Genomic DNA, 27,711 nt, shown 5'->3' on the forward strand with positions numbered 1-27,711 from the left:
GCCCTCATTAGCATAACCCCGGCAGGAGGCGGCGCCTCGGCTCTCATTAGCATAATACATCATATTTCCCGCACCGGAGTTTTTGCAAGGGTACGTCACATCTGTCCGCTAAGGGGGCGGGGCTCTCGTCTATATTTGCATAATGCAGAGCGTGGCTCCAATCAGGGGAACAGTGATAGAGATGCAGCCCTGTTAGTCTGGTCTTGCTGAAACAAAAGACAGGACTAGGCAGCACTTTCCAGACTAACAGGATGGTTTAAAGTGCTGCCTAGTCCTGTCTTTGTTCCAATCAGGGGAGAGGGATTCCATTTCATTAGCATAATATAACGATTGCAGCCAATCAGCGCGTCCGGAGAGCAGCGAGTAGTCAACAGCTGGAATAAACTCGGCAGGATCAAGTTATGTCAATCAGTGCGTCTAGCAACTCCTGCGGGCCTGGGATTGGGCAGCAAGAGAGAATGGGCGGGGCAGAGATTCATCCCTCCCACCTCCATTCAGCTGGACCTACCTGTTGGCCCCCACTATGGCTCCATCCCACCCCATTCCCTGCCCTGCCAAGGGCTGTGGGGGGCTAGTGCAGACCACAAGGAGGAAGGAGAAAATTTGTTCCTCTTGGTTTCTGAGGACAGGACAAGGAGTAATGGGCTTAAAGTGAAGCAAGGGAGGTTTAGATTGGACATTAGGAAAAAGTTCCTAACTGTCCGGGTGGTCAAATATTGGAATAAATTGCCAAGGGAGGTGGTGGAATCTCCCTCTCTGGAGATATTTAAGAACAGGTTAGATAGACATCTGTCAGGGATGGTGTAGACGGAGCTTGGTCCTGCCTTGAGGGCGGGGGGCTGGACTCGATGACCTCTCGAGGTCCCTTCCAGTCCTATTATTCTATGATTCTCTTTGGCTGGTTCAAAAATCTCTCCCTCCTGTGCCACTCTGCTTCGGCTGCCCCCCCCCCACCCCACTCCCCACCCAGCTCATCTGGCGCAGGGGTTTATCTCGCTGCCCATCACTGCATATTGGAGTCTCTGCCATGTGAACGCAACAGCAAGAGCAGAGTCTGTGCCCTTCAGGGAGTCCCTGGCTCCAGAGTGAAAGCTGTCTCGGGAGTAGGCTTCTGGGGAGGGCTGGGGGGTAAGGCAGAGCCAGGGTGTTTGTACTGTGAGTGTCACTGAGGGTGAAAAGTCTCTGCCCAAGAGGAAGGTTTTGCAGCTTTTCCTAAAGCTGGTCCCATTCTGACATTGGGAAGTTTGTTCCAAGTTTGGTCCATCTGTCCCCGACTCTCACATGCTTCAGCCAGGAATTTGGCTAGGTGTTGTCCCAAAGGAGTGCCACTGTCTTCCTACTTACTTCCCCCATCTTCTTGGCCTCCTCACCATCTCTATGCACCTCCTTCTTTCCCTCCCATCTCCATGCTACTCCTCCCACTACTACCTGAATGGAAGGAGACTCCCCATTTGCTTTGACCAGGACAGGGCCTATGCCACACAGCTGAGCTGTCCTGATTCCAGCCAGCCGAGGGATTGTGCACACATACATCATTACCATAGAAACTGTCTTCACTGGAGGTGAGTCGCTCACACTGTTCTGTTTCCTCCCCAGTGTTTTATTATATTTAGAACAATGGTCCCCATTCTTTTCCCTGTGGAGCACTTGCTGGCAGTCCACGGCGCTAGCTCACTTAATTTCCAGCTGCGTCCACTTCATGCATTAATGACATCTAAAAATCTCGGAGGGGTAGCCCTGTTAGTTTGTAACTAAAAAAGAACTTTAAAAATGAGTGGTCTTGTAGCACTTCAGAGACCAACACAAAATATCAGAGTTGTTGACTCAAGTCCCATGACTTGAAGTCGAGTCTCACTTAAGTTGCCTAGGTGACTTGACTTGAGACTCAACTTGGGCTCATTGCTTGTGACTTGAGACTCGACTCGAGACTTGTTAATTTTGTTAAATCGACTCAGTGAAAAAATTGTCCGAACATGCCAATATTGATGGCTTGTACAAAAGTGACTTGACATTTTTTAAATTACGACTTGAGACTCGACTTGGGACTTGACTCGAAAGTGACCTTAGGGACTCGAGACTTGACTTGAGACGTGAACTGTAGTGACTTGAGACTCGACTTGGATAATGACGACTTGAAGACAACACTGCAAAATATAGATGGCATCATGAGCTTTCGTGGGCACCACCCACTTCCTCAGTGCCTCTTGCTCCACTCATGGTCTGAAGAAGTGTGTTGTGCCCACAAAAGCTCACGATACCGTCTATATTTTTGTTAGTCTCTAAGGCCATGTCTACGCTAGGAAACTATTTCAAAATGACTAAATTCAACTTAACTCCCGATTTAACAAATTCAAAATAGTGTATCCTCTCTACGGGGAAGCCTCGAAATTAGTTCAAGGCAGGCCCCGATAATGAGGACGTGCTACCTCGGCTTAGAGCCCCAGGTCGCACTTAGGAGTAATTAGTTCAAATTACAATGGGGAGTAGTTATTTCAAAGTAGCGGCACCAGTGCGTCCACATTAATGTTAGTTTGAAATAACTATTTCAGAATGAACGTTATTCCCCAAGAAAAGCAGGTGTACAGATTTCGAATGAAGTAGCCCGTTATTTCCAAATAACGGGCATGGTAGTGTGGACGCTCCGTATATCAATTCAATTGAAGAGAGGTTATTTCAAAATAAAGGCCTAGTGTAGACCAGGGTGCAGGTGCTACAGGCCCATGTGTTGTTTTTTAAGTTGTTTTAACATTTAAAAATGCAGCACTTTCCCAGTGCCAGAGCACTGCTCCTGACTATCCCATGATGAGCTGCACAATGAGCAGCGAGATGCCCATAAGACAACAGCAGAACTAAGACGCAGCCGACTCGGAGGAAACCAAGCCCTTGATATAGGCAGCAGCGAATGAATCACAGACGTGGGAGGCAACTCTTTGCATGTCCCTTGCTGGCAGGTCCTCAGCACGAAGCGAGCTGGGGTGCATGCACACAGTGACCAGAATCCTAGCCCAGCTAGTGGTTGGGAGCAGAAGCGGTGACGACTTTCGGTTTCCAAAACAAAGGCAGCTACGGTACTTCCCAGGCACTTTTACACCCCACTTCCCATGAGCCGTGCCCACCCCTTCCAGCCAGCAGAGGGGGCAGCGATCCCAGGAAATTGATTAGAAAAGAACACGCTACCCCTGGCTCCCAGCTCTCCAGTTCCCCAGGGGAGTAGAGAAGATGACAACACGGAGCTGACCAGCTGGGTGGGAGCAGCAGAGACAGGGCATTGTGGCGCCAGCCATGGGAAGGTGCCTGGCTGCCGTGAGCGATGCCTGCTAGCAAACACCCAGAAAGAGAGTCTCAGAAGGGGAGCTGTGTTAGTCTGTTACTGTAAAAACAAGCAGCCCTGTGCACCTTAGAGATGATCAAATACATTCCAGCATCCGTGGGGTTTCCGAAAGCTAATACATGTGTTGGTCTGTAAGGTGCCACGGAGCCGAGGAAGAGAGAGAGAGACTCTGAACGTTCAGCAAGCACCATTCTCTGGTGGGCGCCTCTCTGCCCTGTGTGGCTGGACAGTCCGGTGCGGGAATCGGGTACAGGTGCCCTGGGCTGTCCGAAGGGGCCGGGAGAGTTCTAAGCCCTGCTGGGAGATTTTGCTGAATATTAACCTTGGGGCCCCGGCCCTGCATGTGCTGCAGCCTTTCTGTTCGGGCCAGTGCTGCCTCCTCAGTTTCCTTGGAGTCACTGCCTAGAGCCGGTGGTGGGGCCCTGCAGATGGGCATTCTGGGGTGACAGGCAGGGCTGTACTGAGCTGCCTGTGCAATGGGTCTGTCAGGGCTGTCAAACTGGGCAGCCCGGGCAGGTGTGCTGGCTCTGGCCTCTTGCTCTGTGCCAACGGGCTCTCGGCTCTGAGCTTTCGGGTGGTCTCCGAGCTGTGGCTCCCTGCTGTATTGCCTGCACAGGAGCCCGGAGCCCTCTGGCTCTCTGTGCAATCAGTGGGCACAGGTGGGGCAGGGGCCGGACACGCTTCCCCCCAAGTGGAAACGTTTCTTTTCTGAGCATGCCAATTGGGGGCCAGTTACTGTGGAGGAGCAGCTGCGGGTGGCTTTGGAGGGACGCTAATCTGGTCTGAGAACCAGCAAACTCCGCAGTCCCCGAGAACTCAACGGAAGCCAGGTGCCCCATTGCTTCTGCAGGGGAGGGGTCTTGGCTCCGATTGCTGGGCCGGGTGAGCGCTGTCCGATGCCTCCTGCACACGGCACGTGGCCTCAGAAGGCAGAATCGCTCCGGCAGCCCCAGGCCAGCGTTCCCTCCGGCTGGTCTCCGCAGGGCGGCCGGAGGGAGGTCCTGCGTACACTGCTGGGGCTGGGCTTTCGCTCGCTAGCGTCCTGGGAGACAGGAGTTAACCGTCTCCTCACCACGGCGCGTAGGCACCTGGGTTGGTGGGGGCTCTTCAAGCAGATCCGGGACTCCGGTCTCCTCACAAAGCCATTGGACCCCCCCGCCGCCATCTGCAAGGCTCACGACTGCGTGTGGCCCTCCCCCGCCCACGCCCCACCGGCCTGGCCCGAAGGGGGCTGGGGACGAGGGGACGTGCCTGTGAGGTGCCCTGTGCGAGGTTCCCTGAAGGCCCAAGGGCTCCCCTCAAAGAGCACAAGCCGCAAGAGCCACATTCGGCCCACGGGCCAGGCCCCGGGCAGGGCTGAGCCGTGTTCGCAAGCCGCCTGGGCAACCGAGCCGCCAGCCCCTGCTGCCTGTGACGCGGGCCCCAGGGATGCAGGGGGCTGCGCTGGCCGCTGGCTGTTCTCACGGGGAGGACAGCGCTGTTCTCGTTGGGGAGGGACAGACCCAGGGCCAAACGGCTGCGAGAAACAGGGCAAAGGGCAGGGTCTCCAGGGCCGGCTCCTCGTGCCCGGCTGGCAGGGGCAGGGCTGAGCCTGTGAGGAGCTTGCTGTCGGCACGGCATCCAGCAGCCTGCCCAGAACCGCAGGACAGGGCATTCACGTGCAGCATGCGGGACGCCTGCAGAGGGACACTTACATGCTCTGCACCGCCCCCCCTTTGCATGCAGCACACGTGTGCTCTGCACACACCCTTTCCCTTTGCATGCAGCACACGTGTGCTCTGCACCCCCTCCCCTTTGCATGTAGTATACGTGTGCTCTGCACTCCCTCCCCTTTGCATGCAGCACACGTGTGCTCTGCACACACCCTTTCCCTTTGCATGCAGCACACGTGTGCTCTGCACCCCCTCCCCTTTGCATGTAGTATACGTGTGCTCTGCACTCCCTCCCCTTTGCATGTAGTATACGTGTGCTCTGCACCCCCTTCCCTTTGCATGCAGCACACGAGTGCTCTGCACCCCCTCCCCTTTGCATGTAGTATACGTGTGCTCTGCACACACTCTTCCCTTTGCATGCAGCACATGTGTGCTCCGCACCCCATCCCCTTTGCATGCAGCACACGTGTGCTCTGCACCCCCTCCCCTTTGCATGTAGTATACGTGTGCTCTGCACCCCCTCCCCTTTGCATGTAGTATACGTGTGCTCTGCACCCCCTCCCCTTTGCATGCAGCACACGTGTACTCTGCACTCCCTCCCCTTTGCATGTAGCACACGTGTGCTCTGCACCCCCTGCCCTTTGCATGCAGCACACGTGTGCTCTGCACCCCCTTCCCTTTGCATGTAGTATACGTGTGCTTTGCACACACCCTTTCCCTTTGCATGCAGCACACGTGTGCTCTGCACACACCCCTCGCCTTTGCATGCAGGACACGTGCTCTGCACACACACCTCCCCTTTGCATGCAACACATGAATACTCTGTGTACACCCACTTCCCTTTGCATGCAGCACATGTATGCTCTGTGCACACATTCTTCCCCTTTGCATATGTAGCACGTGTGCTCTGTGCACACACCTACTCTGCATGTGGTACACACATGTCTTGTGTGCACACACCGCACATGGCACACACCTGGTCTACACACACACACACGCACCCAGAGCGAATGCTGCAGATGCACACGCTGCTGCTGAATGAATGCTCGGCCCGGGCGTGTACGCGGGTTTCTCAGTTCTCCTTCCCACACTTGGTCTGTTCTGGCTCTTTAAAGGCAAGCTCTTAGGGGCCGGGACTCTCTCCCTGTGTCTGTGTGGCACGGAGCACAGTGGGGCTCTGTTCTCCACTGCAATGCAAAACTTCAATAACAACGCTCGACTGGGGACGTGCCCAACGTGGAGAGCAACCGTCCCCCTGTGAACTGCTCGCCCCACTGCAGCCAGGATCGGGAGAGACATCCACAAGGCGGCCGTTTTCTAACCTGTTGGATTTATTGAAAAATTAAAAGCACAAGCTCTGTCTATGTACACACGCCCACCCCGCTGGCAATCGACAAGGCATCCCTTCCTGGCGGCACGCTCTGGGGCAGGGGGCGTGGAGCCTTGAGGGGTGCCGGGGCCACAGGCCTGCCACCCCGCCCCCAGAGCACCAGCCCGTGAGAGAACACGTGAGGAACCAAGTGACCAACACAGAAATCTCTCCGCCGGCCCTTTCCTGTGGCCATTCGCAGCCGTGGCCTCTCCTGCGCCCCACGTGTGGCACTAACATGACTGCACGGCAGGGCACGCGGCCTCCCTTGCGCCCAGCCAATCACCCAGGCCTGGAGGGGCTTTCTGTGTAGAGGAGGGGGACTGATGGAGGGGAGAGAGAGGCCGGTGAGATGGTGAGGGACAGGGCAGGGTGGGGCGAGCTCCCAGGGGCGTGGCTGGCCTCTCTGCCCCCACATGGAGGCAGGGATACAGGGAAAGACCATCTGGATATGGCTTAAACGGGGGAATGACTCTGAACTCCCTGCAGAGAGACAGAGGCTGGGCAGTGCCCTGAGTAAGTGCCCAGACTGGAGAGCAGGGACCAGCTGGAGTCAACATTCTCCTCTCTCCCCCAGCTGCTTTGCTTCCTCCCTCTGCCTCTCTCTAGCCACCGCCTCGTGCCTGGGGCAGCCGGGCTGGCTGCCCACGTTCTGTGCCCGGAGCGGGCGCGTGAGCAGGTGTATGGCGGGCAGGGGGCTCTGCGCAGGAGAGGGTGGCTGCCCAGTGGCGCGTGGGTGCCCGTGGTCACTGGCCTGCTGCTCTGCCCAAAGCCCCGTTGGATCCAGCGCCCGGCGGCCTCGCTCTCCCGTCCGTTTGGCTCGGGGGCGGCCGGGCCCCCTAAAGGGCGACATTGAACTCGGTGACCAGGAAATCGACGTGGTCCTTCTCTTTCGCCTTGAAGGCCTCGGCGATGATGCGCGCGGCTGCCCGGTGCTCCTTCCCCCGCAGCGTCGTGCCGTTCACCTCCAGGATCACGTGCCCCACCTTCAGCTTCCCACAGTTGTGGGCGGAGCCTCCTCGCTGTTGTGGGGCAGGAACAGAGGAGAGGGATGCACTTGCAGGTAGCAATCTGCATCCCTGAATGCTTCAGGGGTCACTTAGGCCCAGAGCCGGACTGGCATTTAGGTGCCTAACTCCCTGTGGTTTCAACTCAGGCACCTAAACACCTTTGAGGAGCAGGGCCTTAGCCCACACTGAAATGCAGCCACCTCTGGGGCATAACGACTGCTTAACAGCTGCATGCAACATTACACAACAGTGCGGGACAAAGTGAAGAATACTGTATCCAATCAAAAAACAGGCAGAATGTAATTCCCTGGGTTGTGGGCTGGCCAGTGGTCCTGGATTAGCCCTCGTTTTACAGGCGGGGCCCAGAATGCTGGGGCATTGAAGTAGGACACAGGAGACTCAAGGTCTAATCCCAGCTCTGCCACTGGCCTGCAGCAAATCCCTCCCTGTCATCGCCTTCCCCGTGCCTGGCTTGTCTCTTCCCTCTCTGGGTGTTTCTACAACACTGGGGCCCTGATCTCTTTCAGCGTGTCCGTACCCCTGACAGAGCCACTAACGCAAATGAATAATGCTCAGCTGGTTCGCTCGCATTGGCCAGTCTTCGCCAGCCCTGATGGCTGCATTTGCATTAGTGTTTGTTACGAGCCAACCCTGTTATTCAGCAGGACTCACTGTCTAAGCTGCTCAGCCCGGGACTGAACGGTTGTTTGTTTTGCTTTTTGCACATCGTGGGACTCCTATAAGATCAGCCCTGCTCCCTCAGGGGACGTCTCCACCCGCAGCGTTACTTCGGAATAACTGACCTTATTCTGAAATGACATAGTGCACCGCACTATGCACCGCGTCTCCACCGCAAACCATTATTTCGAAATAACGTCAAGCTGGAGGACTTCTTACTTTGACTCCTGTAACCCTCGTTTCACAAGGAGTAAGGGAAGCCAGAGGAAGAGTGTCCATAGATTAGCTTCTATGATGAGGTAACTGGCTCGGTGGACATGGGGAAGTCAGTGGATGTTATATACCTTAACTTTAGCAAGGCTTTTGATACGGTCTCCCACAATATTCTCGCCAGCAAGTTAAGGGATTGTGGATTGGATAAATGGACGGTAAGATGGATAGAAAGAAGGCCGGGCCCAGCGGGTAGTGATCAACGGCTCGATGTCAGGATGGCGATCGGTTTCTAGCGGAGTGCCCCAAGATTCGGTTCTAGAACCGGTTTTGTTCAATATCTTTATTAATGATCTGGATGAGGGGATGGATTGCACCCTCAGCAAGTTTGCGGATGACACTAAGCTGGGGGAGAGGTAGATACGCTTAAGGGCAGAGATAGGGTCCAGAATGACTTAGACAAATTGGAGGATTGGGCCACTAGAAATCTGATGAGGTTCAACAAGGACAAGTGTAGAGTCCTGCACTTGGGACGGAAGAATCCCAAGCATTGTTACAGGCTGGGGACCAACTGGTTAAGTTGTAGTTCTGCAGAAAAGGACCTGGGGGTTACAGTGGATGAGAAGCTGGATATGAGTCAACAGTGTGTCCTTGTAGCCAAGAAGACTAATGGCATATTAGGATGCATTAAGAGGAGCGTTGCCAGCAGATCCAGAGATGTCATCATTCCCCTTTATTCGGCTTTGGTGAGGCCGCATCTGGAGTATTGTGTCCAGTTCTGGCCCCCCACTACAAAAAGGATGTGGACGCATTGGAGAGGGTCCAGCGGAGGGCAACCAAAATGATTAGGGGGCTGGAGCATTTAATTCAAAATGACCTTAGCAAGTTAGAGAAATGGTCAGAGGTAAAGAGGATGAGGTTTAATAAAGAGAAATGCAAAGTGCTCCACTTAGGAAGGAACAATCAGTTCCATACATACAAGATGGGAAGCGACTGTCTAGGAAGGAGCATGGCGGAAAGGGATCTAGGGGTCATAGTGGACCACAAGTTGAATATGAGCCAACAGTGTGATGCTGCTGCAAAAAAAGCAAATATGATTCTAGGTTGTATCAACAGGTGTGTTGTAAGCAAAACTCGTGAAGTCATTCTGCCACTCTACTCTGCACTAGTTAGGCCTCAGCTGGAGTACTGTGTCCAGTTCTGGGCGCCACATTTCAAGAAAGATGTGGAGAAATTGGAAAGGGTACAGAGAAGAGCGACAAGAATGATTAAAGGTTTAGAGAACATGACCTATGAAGCCAGGCTTCATGAACTGGGCTTGTTTAGTTTGGAAAAAAGAAGATTAAGGGGGGACATGATAGCGGTTTTCAAATATCTAAAAGGGTGTCACAAGGAGGAAGGCGAAAATTTGTTCCTCTTGGTTTCTGAGGACAGGACAAGGAGTAATGGGCTTAAAGTGCAGCAGGGGAGGTTTAGATTGGACATTAGGAAAAAATTCCTAACTGTCAGGGTTGTCAAATATTGGAATAAATTGCCAAGGGAGGTGGTGGAATCTCCCTCTCTGGAGATATTTAAGAACAGGTTAGATAGACATCTGTCAGGGATGGTGTAGACGGAGCTTGATCCTGCCTTGAGGGCGGGGGGCTGGACTCGATGACCTCTCGAGGTCCCTTCCAGTCCTATTATTCTATTCTATGATTCTATTCTATTCTATATAACCTATGAGGAGAGGCTGAGGGATTTGGGTCTGTTTAGTCTGCAGAAGCGAAGAGCGAGGGGGGATTTGATAGCAGCCTTCAACTTCCTGAAGGGGGGTTCCAAAGAGGATGGAGAGAGGCTGTTCTCAGTAGTGACAGATGGCAGAACAAGGAGCAATGGGCTCAAGTTGTGGTGGGAGAGGTCCAGGTTGGATATTAGGAAAAACTATTTCACTAGGAGGGTGGTGAAGCACTGGGATGGGTTACCTAGGGAAGTAGTGGAGTCTCTATCCCTAGAGGTGTTTAAGTCTCGGCTTGACAAAGCCCTGGCCGGGTTGATTTAGTTGGAATTGGTCCTGCCTAGAGCAGGGGGCTGGACTTGATGGCCTCCTGAGGTCTCTTCCAGTTCTATGATTCTATGATTCTATGACTCCCTGCTGTGTAGACAGCGCCAAACGCCGAATTAAGCTATTTCGACTTCAGCTACGCAATTGACGTAGCTCAGCTGAAGTGGCAGAGCTTAATTCGACTTTCGCCCTGCTGTGTGGACCCATCTTAACTGGAGCGACATGAATAGCAGATACCAAACAGCCAGCCATGCAGGGCACAACTTCGCCGGCCTTGCTGGAAATGAGGATTACGGGCCGTGGAATCCATTGTGTTGGAGCCGTTTGCAAATCTGCTGTTTCATTTCTTGCGCACCAGAGAGCAGGGCTGCAGCATTATAGTCAGAGCAGGGCAAACGTTCTCCTCTCAAACTTTTTTTTTCAGTGACAAAGGCAAATTGGGAGACACATGACATTTCCCACAGTCGCACTGGTTTCCCATCCATTCTGACCTTCTCAAAACCAAACGTTTCAATTTTTCAGCTTGGAATGACTTTGCATTTCAAAACGCCTTTCATTTTATTTTTTTTTAATATTTAAAAATGCCCCAAATGTTTAGTGTGACACTAAACTCTTTTTTTTTTCACTTTTCAGTTTACTGAAAATTTCAAAAAATGTTCATTTTCAGTTGGACCTGAAGCAATATTTTTTGCCCAAGGAACTGAAAAACCTGGCTCGAAGATTTCCATACATTAGCATCTCTTAACCATTCCTGACAACTGTACCCCTTTCAGGCATCTGATTTGTCTCATGTACCCCTGAGTTCCAACCTTACTAAAAACAACTTGCTTACAAAATGAGACATAAGAATACAAAAGTGTCACAGCACACTGGCACAGGACAGTTGCTAATTTTCTCATTTTCTCTCTGTCTATAAAAAAGTGATAGAAATGTAGCCGTGTTAGCCTGGTGTAGCTGAAACAAAAAGCAGGACTATGTAGCACTTTAAAGACTAACAAGATGGTTTATTAGGTGATGAGCTTTCGTGGGCCAGACCCACTTTTCTTCCACTATTTGATCTGAGGAAGTGGGTCTGGCCCACGAAAGCTCATCACCTAATAAACCATCTTGTTAGTCTTTAAAGTGCTACATTGTCCTGCTTTTTGTTTTGTCTATAAAAAAGTTTTTCTTACTGAGCGACATAATGACGTCATCACACCCTCATGCTTCCTGGCCACGAAAGAGGCAAGAGAGAAGAGGGTTGGCGAGTATAGCGAGCCGCGGACGTAGCCCCCTTGTTACTGTATATTTATGAAATAAATCAATTGGAATAGAAATATTATGTTTACATTTCAGTGCGTAGTGTATGGAGCAGCATAAATGAGTCATTGCAAGAAAAGTTTGTTTGTACTGACTTTGCTAGTGCTTTTTTATGTAGCCTTTGAAAAACTAGGCAAGTATCTAGATGAGCTGATGTACCCCCAGGAAGACTCCTGGTTGGGAACCGCTGGTCATGGACACTGAGTGCAAGACAGACTGGGGCGTGAGTCTACCCCCAACTTGCCTGCCGCGAGCTAAGTGTCCATGTGGACCTGCTACTGTGCACTCAGGGTACATCCACCCAGCAGGGCTAAAGCCGAATTAAGCTACACAACTTGAGTTCTGTTAATTGCGTAGCTGAAGTCGAAGTAGCTTAACTGGGCTTTTGGCGCTGGCTGCACAGCAGGAAGTCGAAGGAAAAACTCTCTTCCTCCTCGTGCAATGAGGGTTACAGGAGTCGGAGTAAGAAGCTCTCCAGCTCGATGTTATTTCGAAAGAAAGGCTCGTTGTGTTGACGCGCTCTTAGTTCATTTGGAATAATGTCAGTGATTCTGAAAGGGCGCTGCTGTGTCGACGTTCCCTAGCAGGTCCTTCCTGCGCTTTGAGCTACCTCCCTTGGAAACTGGAGTAGGTCAAAGTGGACTATGGAACGCTTAGTGTGTGGCTGGGTCCAGATGGACCCTTCATGCTCAGCACGCTAGTGCAGCGTGCCCTGGACTAAGTGTCTGTGTAGACCAGGGCTGGGCAAGAAGCGTCCCGGGGGCTGGATCCTGCCTGCCTAACACTTTGATCCAGCCCGCAGATGGCATCTGGCTCCTTCCTAGTTATATCCTGCTGCCTATGCCACCGAATTTCCAGGCAGTGGCTCAGGCAGCAGGATCCTACTTAAATGGCTCCTGGCTCCCAGTTGTGGTGCTACCCCTGCAGGGGCTGGAGCCACAAGCTTTTTAAATTGCTGCTACAACTCTAGGGGGAGGCTAGTCTCCAGCCCTGCCCCATCTTCCCAGGCTCCTCCCCTTCTGCCCCTGGCCCCTCCCCCTTCTGGAGGTGGAACTGGCCCATGACCATGTACCAAAATTATTATTTCTTCCCCTCCCACCGTGAAAATTATTGCCCGCCGCTGGTGCAGACAGACCCGGAGTTACAATCTCCTCCCGTCCCAGTGTGGCCCCCTAGGGGAACTGCCCGGCGAGCCGTCTCTCCTGCACCTCGCTGGCTTTGACTCTCCCCTCCCAGAGAACACGCTTGCCCTCTGCTGGAGACGGGGAGAAGTGACGGGGACGATGGAGTCAGCACTCTGTCTCCATCTGCTGGTGGGGAGCGATAGGCCCAGCGGGGGAAGGAGGCTGGATTCTGGGCGTGTCCCGGGTAGAGGAACCCGGGTGTGAAATCTCACGGGACCTGTCAGAGCACAGAGCCCCGGGGAAGCACTGGCACCGAGGTTCTCCCGTTCTCAGCCTGCCGTACCTGTATGGTGACTATCCGGGGCAGAGGCTGCCGGGTGTTGGCCCCGCCCTCGATGGCGATCCCCAGGGTGGGCGCGCTCTTCGCCACTCGAATCAGACACGAGGTGGGCTCCAGGAGGCCGGGCTGTGGAAGGCGAGACAGCAACGTGGCTGATGGGGGCTGGAGCCGCCTCCCCAAGCCATCCTGCCCCGTCCCCTGAGAGACCCGACTTCCTGGGGGCCCCTAGGCAAGCAGGTTAACCCTTCCCAGCCTGGCGAGTTTTCCTTGGCAGAGGAACGAGGATCCTGGGGTCCCTCTGGCCACGGCCCTGCAGTGACTGATGGGACGAGCAGCGGGACGTGCTGATTGGCTGCTGTGACTCCCCAGTCCAGGGGCCTCTGAGCTGCAGGGATCTCGGCTCCGCAGCTGCAGGGGGATGTTGCAGCCTTGTGGGAGCAGCAAGATGGTCTCCGAAAGGCTGCCAGCCCCGCGGCTCGCTCTGCATCCCAGTGAGGCAGCCAGCCCCTTCGTGCCACCAAGGCTGGCCCGTCCCCGCCCGCTGTTGTGGGTAGGGGCCCGTCCGCACTGCAGGCTCCCTACGTCAGCGTGTGGAGACACACACTGCACGCCCAGCACGGGGATCAGTGGCAGGCTGCGGGGAGGAGAGGGGCGGGCTTTCGCTGAGTAGCATCCAGACATGCCACAGCCCACCCGGTCCTCCCTCCCCCTGCAGGCACCCGTGGCCCCTGCTAAAGCCACGGCCAGCTGTGTGGGTTCAGCATGCGCGTGAAGGACCAGTCCTGCCCTCGGGAGGCTGGGCCAGTGAATGCTGCCCACTCCGACATCTCCGGGGCAACGCCTGCCCACTAAGGGGAGTGGGACGTCCCCAGTGCACGTGGGGCGTGAGTGTGGTGGCTGCAGCATAGACGGGCCGGAGCGAGTTTCGAGCTAGAGACTCAAGAGCTGTGACCAGGTAGCAGCCTGGATGGTACAATCCTGCCTGGGACGTGGGGATGCGTGGCTTGGGCAGCTGGCCACAGCGCTGTGGCGTGGCGAGAGGGTCGACTTAGATCAGCCACGGGCAAGCGCGGCTCGGGAGTGGCCCTCCTCTGTCTTGGTGGCCGCCAGATGGAAATCTACCGTGTGCATAGGGTTGCCAGATGGTTTCAACAAAAATATTGAATGCGCTTGGCATGGCATAAATTAATAGAGATTGCCTATCTCCTAGAACTGGAAGGGACCTTGAAAAGTCATTGAGTCCAGTCCCCTGTCTTCACAGCAGGACTAAGTACCATCCCTGACAAATTTTTGCCCCAAATTCCTAAATGGCCTCCACAAGGATTGAACTTACAACTCTGGGTTTAACAGGCCACTGCTCAAACCACTGAGCTAGTCATCCCCCCAATCTACATCCCCTCTGATTTAGAAAACACTGGACAGTTCTATTGTCTCATTTCTATTTTCTCAATTTGTCTCCCGAACAGAAAGCTCAAATACTGGACGGTCCTGTTCAAAACTGGACACCCGGCACCCCTACGTGTGAACTCACCAAGCCCCCGCAGCTAAGATTAAATACATGAATGCAGGGCACGTCGAATGTTTCCAAACCAGTAGGCATGTGTCAGCCATTCATATAAGAATAGAACTGTCAGCAACTCCAGAGAATAAAAAAGGGAAACGTTTATAATATCAAATCCCGGCCTGGCCTCTTCCCTGCTGCCTCTCCCAAGCCCAGCTGTTTTTGGCTCCTCCCCCACCTCTCAGAGCTTAAATGCCGCGAATCAGCAGATCCGTGGTGGTCTCGAAGAGCTGGGAGGGCGGGGGAGGAGTGGGTAAGTACAAGGCCCCCAGTGCACGAGAGAAGTGGGAGATGGGGCCGAGGGAGGTGTATGGGCCACACACAGAACCCCGATGGGCTGCATGCGACCCCAGGCTGCAGGTTGCCCGCCGCTGACCTAGCTCAAAGTTGCTGTCACACCTCTACCCCTGGTTTCTACTCCCGCCTCCCCATCAGGCATGGGGCGTGTGATGCTTGTGTCTGCGATGCCCAGGTGAGCCCCCCTGCCCGGCCAGCTTGACTGGGTGCCTCACCGGCTTGGAGGCTGCCTCTGCTGGACGGTCACTTCTCGGGGCCTCCTTGGGGCTTCGGCATCTCCCAGGGATCTGCTGCCGGCTCCTGTCCTTGCCGCTCAGCTCCGTGTCGCCGATGTCCACCCCGCTGTCCTCGCTGAGGGTCTGCCCGCTGTCCGAGAGCTGGGAGAGCGTGGAGGCTGGGGGGAGAGCAGGACCGGGGCGGTTAGCGGGAGGGTCAGAGCAGCATGCAGGGGGCATGGTGGGCGGCTGTGCATGGACACCGCAGGCGTGGGCTGCTCCACCCCAGGACCTTTCACTAGTAAAGCTACGCTGCTGCGGGGTGCGAGCGGGCCTCCCCCTGAGACGTGGTTAAGCTGATCTGACCCCCAGCGCTAGGTCGGCTGGAGAATCCTTCCGCTGACACAGCTCCCGTCTCCTGGGGAGGAGAGTTCCCGACATCGACGGGAGAACCCTCCTGCTGGTGCAAGGAGCAGCAGCTTTGACTCTCTGCAGGGGCTGACGTGCAGACGGACCCTCAGCATCCCACTGGGGAGCTGTCCGCATGCAGCACTGCCTGGCAAGCTGGGCTCCCGTATATCCAGAAAGCAGCATCTGCAGTGGTACCAGGGGAGGGAGGTTCCCAGAACAAGGCATCTGGGTTCAGGCAGGGCCTCACCTTTGTCTTTGCATCAGGCAGTCGGGGAGACTCGCCTGGCGTGTTTGCAGTCGGCTGGAACGGGCCCCATTGAACCCCCAGAATGCAACCAGCTACAGCTGCATCCCGGGCTGGATAGACAGGCCCTCAATTGCCAGGGTCACTCCAGCTTCAGATCCAAACACGAAGGCTCAGACACTAAAGCCATCGGGAGTTAGGGGCCTTGACACCTTTGAGGGTCTGGACGTAGCTTCCCCGGTGTTCAGATGGGGAGGGGCTGGGGGCCTGGTGTAAATGCAGGCTCAACTCACGAGTGCCCAGATTTAATAACGAGCCAGCAACCCACAAATGGGGCCCGATCATCAGAACCGTGCACATGAAGAGCTGAACGTTGGGGCATACGTGGCCCTGCATTCGACTCTAGGCCCCGAGCTGAGCCTAGATCAAGGGCGGGGAGGGCTCTGGGGTTCCTTCTTAGGCCCATCTCTGATTCTGACACACTTGAAAGCCAGGGATGTTCAGGCCTCCGCCTCCGGAAGGAACATCAGCCAGGGCAGATTCCCAGGGCACGTAGGGCATCCTAGAATCCTAGGGCTGGAAGAGCTCTCAGGAATCATCCAGTCCAGCCCCCTGCCCAAGGCAGGACCAACCCAACTCAATCAACTCAGTCACGGCTTTGTCAAGCCAGGACTTAAACACCTCTAGGGATGGAGATTCCACCCCCTCCCTAGGGAACCCAGCCCAGTGCTTCCCCACCCTCCTAGGGAAATAGTTTTTCCAATATCCAACCTAGACCTCCCCACTGCAACTTGAGACCATTGCTCCTTGTTCTGCATCCGTCACTACTGAGAACAGCCTCTCTCCATCCTCTCTGGAACCCCCCTTCAGGAAGTTGAAGGCTGCTCTCAAATCCCCCCTCACTCTTCCCTTCTGCAGACTAAACAGACCCAAGTCCCTCAGTCTCTCCTCATAGGTCATGTGCTCCAGCCGCCTAATAATTTTGGTTGCCCTCCTCTGGACCCTCTCCAATGCGTCCACATCCTTTCTGTAGTGGGGGCCCCAGAACTGGGCACAATACTCCAGATGTGGCCTCACCAGAGCTGAATAAAGGGGAATGATGACATCTCTGGATCTGCTGGCAATGCTCCTCCTAATGCACCCTAATATGCCATTAGTCTTCTCGGCTACAAGGGCCCCCTGTTGACTTATATCCTGCTTCTCATCCACACGCCAGGTGCTGTTTCATAGGGTTTTGGTGCAGTTTCCAGTGAGACTGGACGCCGTCAGCATTGCCTTTGGGGCGTGTTTGAAAACGAAGCCCCAAGCTGAATGTTGAGGGTAGCGAACTTGGGGCTTGAAAGCAGGGACCTGCACCATAGGGAAATGGAGCCCCCTAGTTTTGCGTCGTCATGCTTACATATGCCAGGAAACATATGGCACAGCCACACAGCTTGCACTGTGCATCCGGCAAGCTGCCGTAAGACCCTACTTTGCATACATTTGCATAAGAGGTATTAACTAGCCATACATTTTAAAAAAATGCACCTGCAAATTGGGTGTAAATCATCAGGTTTATAGCCACAGCATTCATTGTGGAAACCTCATTTGCCAGGCACTGCAAAGTCGGGCAGAGGGCTCAGTCTGGCTGCGGGTGCTCTCTGCAGCCATCCATGTCCCCTTGACTTTGCACCCCCTTACCCCAGCTGAATGCCGATATTTTCACCACAAGTCCCTGCCACATTCTGTGCAGTAATCAAAGGGTTAATGGCAGAACTGAGCAATGTTCCCAGGGGTGCAGATGGCAGAACAAGGAGCAGTGGTCTCAAGCTGCAGCGGGGGAGGTCTAGGTTGGAGATTAGGACAAACTATTTCCCTAGGAGTGGGGTTAAGCACTGGGATGGGTTCCCTAGGGCGGGGGTGGAATCTCCATCCCTAGGGGTTTTTAAGTCCCGGCTTGACAGAGCCCTGGCTGGGATGATGGAGTTGGGGTTGGTCCTGCTTTGGGCAGGGGGCTGGACTCAATGACTCCTGAGGTCTCTTCCAGCCCTAGGATTCTAATGGAAAAGACCAATTAGGACAGGCCAGGTGTAATCCACCCCTGTGCAGAGCCCCAGCAAAAGGCCTACGTGTCCCTTCACCCCTCAGAAGAGGTCCCAAGAGGGACCTAAGTGGCATAGAAACTACATTGGAGCCTGCTGCATGCACAGGGGAGAATTTCCCCTCATCCCGTTCCTCCGGACAGGGCAGGACTATCCCCCCATAGCACCCGCACATGGCAACTCTCCTCAGACATGGTGAACCTTCTACCTGGTCGGCAGAGGTGAAGCCCTCTGGATTCTGGGGGGGTCTGCTCCACACACGCTGCAGAGGGTGGGCAGTTTTGTCCCGGAGACATTACAAAGCAGAGGGACTCTACCGGGTCTCGAGCTGCTTGCGGGCGGGAAATGGCTCCAGGCCACGGTGCCTCTTGAAATGATTAAGTCCTACGATAGCGAGGTGCAGGACAATGAGCTTCATGGCTCAGCTGTCTTGGCTGGGTATGGGCCCCCGAAGACCTGCCAGGAATCAGGCCAACCTAGACTTTGAGGGGAGTTCCGTTGGGGGCACCTCTGCTGGCCTGAGGTGTTACCGACGTGAGGGATGGGAAGGTTCGGCAGGGGAGGCATGGGGTGTGCAGGTTGCAGGGCCAAGCCAGGCTCTCCTCGGCCGGGGCGGGGAGGAGGTCCAGGGAGTGCCGGGAACGGGAGAATCTGTGTCTAGCAGCAGGGGATCGGGCTGATGTCTATCAGCCCCAGGCTCTGGAGGTGCCTCCATTCCCAGGCTCAGCGACAGGGAATCAAGGTCAGTGTCCTGGCCGAACGTATGGGACAAGAGCTTGAAATGGGTCTCGGCAAGTTTCTTATCAGCCTAGTGTGCTAGAAGAGCTAGCTAGGCTGTACGGGCTGGTGGAGAAGACAGCGGAGTAGGACACTGGCCCTAGTTCTGCCACTGTCCCGCTGATTAACCTTGGGCATGTCACTCCATCCCCTTTCCTTTTCCACCTTGTGTCCCTCTTGTGCATTTAGTGTTAGCTCTTCAGGCTGCGGCCAGTCTCTCAGATCTGTGTCCAGCGCCCAGAGCAACGCCCCCTGACCTCACCTGGAGCCTCAGCTGCTCCTGGAAAGATACTAATCAATAATACAAATCTGAACTACCATTCTGAATGGCATTGCAGGTGGGGGCTCAAACCATGCCTGGCAGGAAGAGCAGGAGGGGGATGGGCTGTGTCTGGCCCTATGAACCCGTTGCCAATGCCGGGGCGGTGGCCAGGCAGAGAGCAGAACGGAAGAGAAAATCTTGTCTTCTCTCCTCCACCTGCAGGGACATTGGCAGTGTGTAGACACAACCACTAGAGGGCAGTAAAGCCACCCACATGGAGCGTTCCCAGTCTGGCACCCAGGAGCAAATGGAAAATTGCCCTTTGAGGTTCCCGGCCAGGCTCCGATCCAGGCGGGCGCAGCGAGCCAGTTCGGGTGTTTCCCCCAACTGTATTTGGAGCAGGACAAACTTTGGGGCTGATTCTCATTTATATTAAGGCCCCGTTACAGGGCCTGGGGAGGTGAAGTGAGCCAAGCAGGCCCTGGTGGCAATGGGAACCAGGGCTTCTGGCTTCACAAGTCCCAGAGAAATCCAGTCCTGGATTCTTGGTCATACTGGAACTGGATTCTGGGGACACTTCCACTGCTCATGAAGGACTGAGCAAGGGGTCGATGAGGCAGAATATCTGTTGACTTGGGTACACCCCAACTTCGATCCATTGTGATAGCAACTCTACCGGCAACGCAAGGCAGCTTACCCCTTTGGGACCTCATCTCTTTCCTTGTGGGTAACTTTCCTTTGACCTCCTCTTTGCACTGCCCTTGTCTCCTGCCCTCTCTCCAAACACGTGTCAAGAACCATTGCCTGGTTAAATCTCCCCTCCCAATTTAGTTTTTTTGCCAAACAAGCTCTTCTCACCCCAAACACTAATGGAAAAAGTCTCAGGGTTATTTCTCTTTTCTTTTCAAATTCCATCAGAAACAGATTTTATTAACAAACACAGCAAGACTGGCCCAGGAGACCAGTTGCAATCAGCTGCCTCACACAGCTTGGTCTTTAACGAAAGGTCAAGTAAAATTGCACTGGAGAGCTAGGGGAGGCTTATAAAAGTTCACTGAGCATAGGGCAGCAGGGTTCTGTAATGAGCCCCACTCCAATAGCACTGCCAGCGGCAAGCATGCAAATATCAGGAAATCAGCTTAAAAATCTTGAGATTCAAACAATAATGATTTGCCCTCTTGCTTTTGACCCTAAAACTGAATATTAGGATATAATCCCTAGGTACATAAAAGCTAGGTATTATAGGGTACTGTATTGCTAATAAAGGTAATTCCAGTCTTTTATTCATCATTAGGAAGACTAGACACTGATTGTTTTTACATAGCGTCTGATATTCTCACATGACTCCAGCAGCTGGGGCTTCAAGATAGGCAGCAAAGTATTGCACCAAAATCTTGTGAGTTGGCAGCGTAGCTTCTACCACAGAGAGGACACCCTGGGTATTGCCCCAAAGTCTCTCTTTCCTGTGGTTTAAGGCGGGGCTTGTCTCCACGTGGAAGTTATTCCAGAATAAGGGGTGAATTTAAAGTGCAGTAGGTCTCCATTACACATTCTTATCCCAGAAGAGCCATGCCGGTCCATTTCCCTGTGCAAACAAGCCCTTCGCAACACAGGCCCAGATGGCAATGAGGAGCCTAATTGCCTTTGAGGATCTCAAGCAGGGCTGTGTTTACAGACGGACTCAGCCCTCAAGAGGTATGTCTACACAGCAGCGTTTTTTCGGAGTAACATAGCGTGTGTCTACACAGCAAGCTGATGTTTTGAAATGACATAGAGATGGAGGACTTCTTACTTTGACTCCTGCAACCCTCTTTGCACGAGGAGTAGGGGAAGTTGAAGGAAGAGCGCTCTTCCTTCAACTGCCTGCTGCGTAGCCGGCACCAACAGCCGAAGGAAGCTATTTTGACTTCAGCGAGGCAATTGACGTGGCTGAAGTTGTGCTTCTTGATTTGACTTTTGCCCTGCAGTGCAGACATGCCCAAACTGCTCCATCATCTGGCTGGTCTCAAGGGTTTCTCCCCATCCTAGTGTCTAGCTCTCTCTTGCCTCAGAAAAACTCGTAGCCTTTTCTAGTCCAGAGTTTGGGCTAGTCAGGTGTCCCTGATCTAATTGCCTGAGTGAGGCAGCAGAATAGCTCTGTTGTCCCCGCAGGGCTCCACTCCCCACTGCATGTCCTTAGAGAAGGTTTCACTGTCAATTGCTCCCCCCCTGCTCATCCAGGCCTTGGGAGATCATGAGACTTGAAAATGGAAATTGACTAGCCGGTGGCTGTACAGCAGAGTGAAACTGACCAGTCTCAGAGTCCAAGCTGAGCCATGCAAAGGAGGGAGAGTGAGCAGGTCCCTTTAGCCTTAGCCCCCGGAGTGGCCATTTGGGCCCCGGTGCTTTAACCTGGCAGTGCCCCCCAGGATCAGTCGAGCAGGCAGAGCCACCCACCTCGGGCTTGGGGCAAGGGTCTCACTTCGTTCACGTCCGGCTCGCTGTTGGGCCGATGCACCTCCACCATGATAAAGTGCTGGTTGATCGCGGACTGCGGGCTGCCTTTGTCTGGCTCCAGGGGCGCCAGGGGCGGGGAAGGGGATAGAGGCGCAGGTGTCGGGAGGCTACTGGCTGGGGTGCTCTCAGGAGAGGGAGTCTTCAGCCTGGTTGGAGACTGAACTCTGGGGAAGGGGCCTATCAGGTGCTGGTTGACCAGGGACAAGTGGGCACCCATGTGCCGCCTCGTGCTGTGACCGGCAGGGGACACGGCGGCATAGATGGTGCTCGAGCCAGAATCCTCGGTGGACATGGAGGCCAAGGTGGAAGCCATGCTGGCCGCATCCTTTTCGGGGTGGCTGGGAGACGGGGTGGGGCTGCGAGGGGCCATGAAGAAAAGGCCCGACTGGGAGGATTCGGAGGAAGGGCGCTTGGGTGTGTCTGTTGCTGCATTTCGGAGCTGAGCAGTGGAGGAATCCAGAGCTAGAGCTGGAAAAGGGGGTGGGGGCTTAAAGCTGGGCGGTTCCTCAGGGAAAGACGAAACATCGTCCTGCGGAAAACCAGAACAAAAAAAGCCATTAGGTGCCACAATGTGAGACGATAGATCCTTCCCTTTCCTGGAGACCTGCAGACTGCCCCATAGCCTGGTCTTCTGTCATCTGCAATGACCAATCTCAGACATGTCCCTTGGATTGGAGGTGACAGCCTGGAAATTTCAGCAGCAATCTGAATATCTTCTGGAGCGTGACGATTGATAGAGGGAAAAGTCTGGTAATCCCGATTTTAGCTCCAGTATCTGTGAATACTATTCTTACTCTCAGATCCTGAGTCCTTTTCCCTAATTCTGTGATGTTATTTGCATCAATCATGTCCTGCTGCAGTGAGTTCCACAGGTAAGGGGTGTGGGAAAGTACTGGAGAAGATGAGCCAAAGTATGGGTGCCTTCATTCATTGTTGATTTCCATTTGAGGAAGCACTGAATAAAGCAGGGAAAAGAAGGTGAGGTATCTTACCAGAGAGATGTCTGGCAGGGCATTAATACTGTTCTGGAGTCCCTCACCGTTTCCCTCTAGGTCGGATGTGTTCTAGACACGTAAAGGAACAGAAAAAACAGCCAGTCACTGCACCATATGGCAACACAAAGCACAGCAGAGGCCCTAGTGGGAGAGGCTGCTCCGGAGGTTAGGGTGAGTCTTAGAAAACCTCCCACGGACAGAAATGTTTGCAGCAAAGGGAGTGTTTTGGTTTCAGCGACAGAGGCTTGTATTCATGGAACGGTCTCCCCTGCAGCATGGAAGATCCTGGCACAACCGCTAGGACAAAGCAGCCAGGAAGGGAAACTGTCTGTCTCCTTGCTGAGGGAAACTCATAATGCAAACCGGCTCCATAAGCAGGGACCAGTTGACTCAGCTGCAGCCAGCCACTCGGCGCGTGCTGTGTACTGCCCTGCGGTGGCCGATCCACGGTGGAGCTGCTGCCGCGCCATGTGCAGGCTGGGCAGGCAAGGCCATCAGCAGGAGCACTGGCTTTGTGGGTTCAAGCCCCCACGACGAGCCTCGTGCTGTTGATACCCTTGGTTAATAATGCCTGGGACGGTTAGTAATACTGGTGGGAATCCCTGGGGCCTGCGGCTGCCCTCTGGGTGCCCCGACCTTCCTGTTGACCTCAGCAGGGAATTTTAGGGGAGCCAGGGATGCAAGGATGGAACCCTTGGTATGTATCTTGGCAGCAGCCCTTCTCTTTGCCTCCCCTGCACCCCGCTGGGAAGCAGGGGCCACGCCCTTGGGGACCCACTGTCAGGTGCAGCAGCTGCGAGCGCGGAGGCAGGACTGAGCTAGGCTGCCTGGACTAGAGGCAGCGGAGATGTCTGAGCACGGCCAACACCTCCAGAGGGGCACGGCTGAGCTCCCATGCATTGGTAGGGCTGCCTGGAGAGGCCCTGGCTCTGACAGGTGGGACCATCACTGAGCATTTCAGTCCCACTCTCCAAGCCACAGGATCTCATTTCTCTTTGGACTATGGGCTTGTGGGCACTGGGGTGAGACTGTGCTGCAGGCGGCTGTACTGTACTTAAACTGTACTGGGTGTAGCTGTACTGAGAATATGCTGCAGGTGGCTGTACTGTACTTAAACTGTATTGGGTGTAGCTGTACTGAGACTGTGCTGCAGGCAGCTGTACTGTACTTAAACTGTACTGGGTGTAGCTGTACTGAGAATATGCTGCAGGTGGCTGTACTGTACTTAAACTGTACTGGGTGTAGCTGTACTGAGACTGTGCTGCAAGTGACTGTACTGTAACTGTACTGGGTGTGGCTGTACTGAGACGGTTCTGCATGCAGCTGTACTGTACTGAGACTATTCTGCATGCACTATATTATACTGTACTGAGACAGCCCTGCATGTGACAGTATTATACAGAGGCTGTACTGCATGTGGCACTGTTGCTGTAGCCTCGTGCGGGTGCCTTGCCCTGGTGAGGAAAGCACAGCAAACCCCGCTTTGCACACCAGCACAGCGCAACTCCAGGAGAGCGTAGCATTGGCCAGATGCATCTGCATTTTGAGAGTGTAGCGCGTGCCCCGCCACCATGGCCACAGCCCCTGAGTCAAGTTCTCAGTTTGCAGAGGCCGGGGTGGTGTGTGCGGGTCTCTCTCTATCTGGCCCTCTCTCCATTTGGTGGCCGTCGCCTCCGTCAGGAATTGCAGCTGCACTAGGAGGAGATCGCCTGGCAGGGCCTCCATTTCCACAGTCCCGTCCATTTCATTTCCTTCTCCCCGCGCTTCCCCCCTAGCAAAATGCTTCTTCAGGAGCCCACACACCCCGCCCGCCCAGCGCCTTCGGCTCCCTCCCCAGCTCAGCTGAGCCCGCTTGTGGTTGACCCAAGCATATTTTCACCTCCCGGGGCAGTGGTGCTGGCACAATTTCTAGGGTGGTGGTGCTGAGCTGAGCCCTGCCTTACCCCTGCCCACACCCCTCACTGTCCCAAGCTAAGGGTACAGCTGAGGGACCCAGGGGCTGGCAGCGGAGCCCCCAGGAGCCCCCAGGACTGGCTGCCAGGACCCTGGGAGACACTGGGTCTAAGTGGCTGGAACCTCAGGTGGGGAGCCAGTGGTCAGGATCCCCTGGGGCTGGCAACTGGAACCCTGGCATGGGGTGCAAAGTCTGCGGTGTTCCACAGCACCCTGCACCCCTATTTCCCGCGCCTGTGTTCAGGGGCGGGGGGTAGGGAGAGTGGGTGGGATCTTCCACTCTTCGGGGGCAATGAAAGAGTCAAATCAAGATTCTCCCCCCACCGCACACAACACCCCTCCCTGACCTGCAATCAAACCAGACGGTCTCAGATGCAAACACACGCCAGCTGCGGGGTGCATCGGGGTTGTGGGCTTTTTATTCATAATAATTCTAGGCAAAATTAATTATCAAATGTCAAAATACAGCCCGGAATATGCCAACACCAGCAGCGGAGCGTGAGAAATCAGCCCCAGAACTCAATGAGTTCGTCGGTCTCTCGGTGCAGCGGGGGTGGGGGGCCTGTCAGTCAGGGGCCGGGGAGCGCTGGAGAACAGCAGCCGGAGGAGAGAGGCTTGGAGCAGCGAGCGCCTGGCTAATGAACGCAGGGAATTGAGGGAAATGTCATTTCCATGCACCGAGGGGGTTCTGCAGTGGGGCTAGGCCGGGGCGGCACGCCGCATCCCAACAGGGCGGGCACAGGGGCTGGGACAGCAGAAGGTCTTCTCTTCGCTCTTGTGGGCTCCAATCTGACTCCACCACATGGCGGGGGCAGCGGGGGACAAGAGCTGGGGGAGGAGGACTTGGCGCCTGCCCCAGCTCAAAGAGAAGAGGAGAGGGTGGAATTTAGGCAGCTCCCAGGGGAGTCGCGCCTCACACGAACACACCACCCGGGGAAGGGAAAAAACGGATTGACAGAGCCAGACGAGCGCCCAGGCATTTGCTTCTTTAAGATGGGCCCAAGGAGGAAAACAGCAGAACACCCGGGGCATCCCCTGCCTACAGCCTCAGCTGAAACCCCTCCAGCTCATCGTCGACCATCTACAACAGGGGTTCCCCAACGTTTCAGCATCACGCCCCCTTTTTTATTTTTGAGAAACTCTCACGCCTCCCCCCACAATAGCAACAAAACTTTGAGCAAAAAAAAAACTGACCAGGGAAAAAAAAGTTTCGTTTCTGAAAAACAAAAATAACAGCAAAACTTGGGGGGAAGAGGGAGGGAGGGGGTGATTGACAGGGGGGAGGGTGGGTCACCTCGCGCCCCCCCCAGAATTTCTTCACGTCCCCCCAGGGGGGCACGTCCCCCAGTTTGGGAACCCATGATCAACAACAACCGTGGGAAACCAGCCCTCCCTCTCGCAGGCCTCGGGGCACAGGCCCGTCCTCGCCTCCAGACAGCCCCCCTATCTGAAGCAAATTCTTGCCAGCAGCCAGCAGCACACGTCAATCATACGCACCCAGGAATGCGCCCCCCCCCCCGCAATCAGCGCTGGTGCCAACCCTGTCCACACATCTACACAAGCGACACCCTCACAGCACCTAACCACATCAGCCACCCCATCTTGGGCTCATCCACCTGCACATCCACCAATGTGATCTATGCCAGCAAGTGCCAGCAATGCCCCTGGGCCACAAGAAAGGGTTAATGGACACCCATCAGATATTCCAAATGGTCACTCGCAGAAACCTGCCTGGACGCTCAGTCGCGGGTTTAAAAGTCGCCGTTCTTCCGCAAAGGAATGTCACCAGCCAGCTCCAGAGAGCGACTGCGGAACTGGCCTTCCTATGCAAATTTGACGCTGTCTCTCAGGGACTGAACAAAGACATGAACTGGATGGGCCGTTACATTCAACCCCCAAATGACGTTAAACGCTAAGACACATCCAGCCCATTCTCTTAACCTCGTTTAGCACGGGCGCTACAATCGACAAGGGTTTCCCCCCTCCCCCTCTCCCTTCTTTTTGTGCGCTACATTCAGGGGGTTTCTCCGCTTTGCTCCACTCCTCTGAGGAAGTGGGTTGTGCCCACAAAAGCTCATGATACTGGATAGATATTTGTGGTTGTCTCTACGGTGCTACAGGACGACTCCTTTTTTAAGTTACAGACTAACACGGCCCCCCCTCTGAGACTTATGACCAAGAAAGGCCCCCAAGCGATCTGGCAGAGGAGGGGACGAAGTTATTGGGCCAAATTCAGAACAGGGCTGAGCATCCACGCTGAGCTGACCTGCTTCCCCCAGCTCTGCCCTGGGCTCTACCGCAGAAGAGAGCTGCTCCCCCTCTCCTCTCTTCTGTGATCTCCCGCTGCTGCCCCCAAGCCAAAGGGTCTGTCAATAACCACACAGGAAGCCGGGGCATTTCCAGTCCCCTTTGCATTTTGCCATCCGGAGGAGGCAGCAGGGTCCGTAACTCAGGTGAGCTTTTTCACCGCCCGGCAGACTTTCCAGATGGGCGAGCGAAAGCTTTCCATCTGCCAGCTGAGCGAGGCTGTTAGCCGCACACCAGCCATAGCGGGCTGGAGCACTTCCACCGCGCATGCCAGACCCCCCCATCTTTGAAGCCCACCCACTCTGCAGAGGGAAGTTCACTGAGTAACACCGAGTCCTGTTGGCAGATCTTCCCCTTGCAGCCCGGGGGAAAGATTAAGGCTCTGGAACTGCACAAAGAGGGACCCTCAGGAGACAGACACTGAGACTCCCCCAAGGCCCATGGGCTAGAAAAGCTTCCAGGGAAGGTGGAGTGAAGAGAGAAGCTATTTACATGGAGAGCACAGTCTGCTGCTCCCAGCCAGGTGTGAGTGGACACAGTCGGCCTGCTAGTGCCTGCGCCCATCTATTCTATGCTGGTTCTTACACCACGGCCATCACCGGGGCAGCTAACACCTGGCCCTGGCTCATGTGTAGTGTCAATTTCAGCACTGCACTGGTAGGGACAGGCCCATACGCAGCGGTGGGGGGTAGTGAAGGGTGTGAAAGCACCCCTCATGGTCGCCCAAGTTAGCATGTTCCGGCCAGCCAGGGGAAGGCAGGAGCAGCTCGCTGCCCGAGCCTCCCTCCCGCATGCTCTGACCAGCTGGGGGAAGGCTGGGGCTGATTTTCCTGTTGCCTTGGTGGATCAAAGGGGGTGCACTCACACCCTTGTGGTCCACATGTACAAAAAAAGCCCCCCCAGCCCCGAAATCCCTGAGTACGGGCCTGAGGGAGTTTGCACGCTGGGTTGATGGACGTACAATACAAGGCTCTCCCACGTGCCGCATGGCTGCTGCTTTCCTGCGCGATGCCAGAGCCGCTCTACACCAGCCGGGCCATCTGCCTGGAAGCTCC

The 27,711-nt window shown here is 54.8% G+C and overlaps 1 protein-coding gene across 3 annotated transcripts in view; it reads right to left on the bottom strand.

Annotated features, from left to right (window-relative positions):
- Positions 1-6,300: 6,300 nt before the first annotated feature.
- The window catches only part of WHRN (whirlin), a 115,182-nt gene continuing 93,771 nt past the window's right edge, over positions 6,301-27,711 (bottom strand). For 2 of the 3 annotated variants that reach the window (XM_075905666.1, XM_075905665.1), the window contains 5 exons: positions 22,394-22,465; positions 21,342-21,930; positions 15,131-15,309; positions 13,061-13,183; positions 6,301-7,374 (listed from right to left, as the gene is read on the bottom strand). In XM_075905666.1, the coding sequence (XP_075761781.1) occupies positions 7,192-7,374; positions 13,061-13,183; positions 15,131-15,309; positions 21,342-21,930; positions 22,394-22,465 (1,146 nt within the window). In that variant the 3' untranslated portion in view covers positions 6,301-7,191. Of the gene's footprint in view, positions 7,375-13,060; positions 13,184-15,130; positions 15,310-19,804; positions 21,931-22,393; positions 22,466-27,711 lie in introns of those variants that run through there. The other variant, XM_075905667.1, reaches the window with a different exon arrangement.

Source organism: Pelodiscus sinensis, chromosome 22 (genome assembly GCF_049634645.1).
Source record: "Pelodiscus sinensis isolate JC-2024 chromosome 22, ASM4963464v1, whole genome shotgun sequence".
NCBI lineage: Eukaryota > Metazoa > Chordata > Testudines > Trionychidae > Pelodiscus > Pelodiscus sinensis.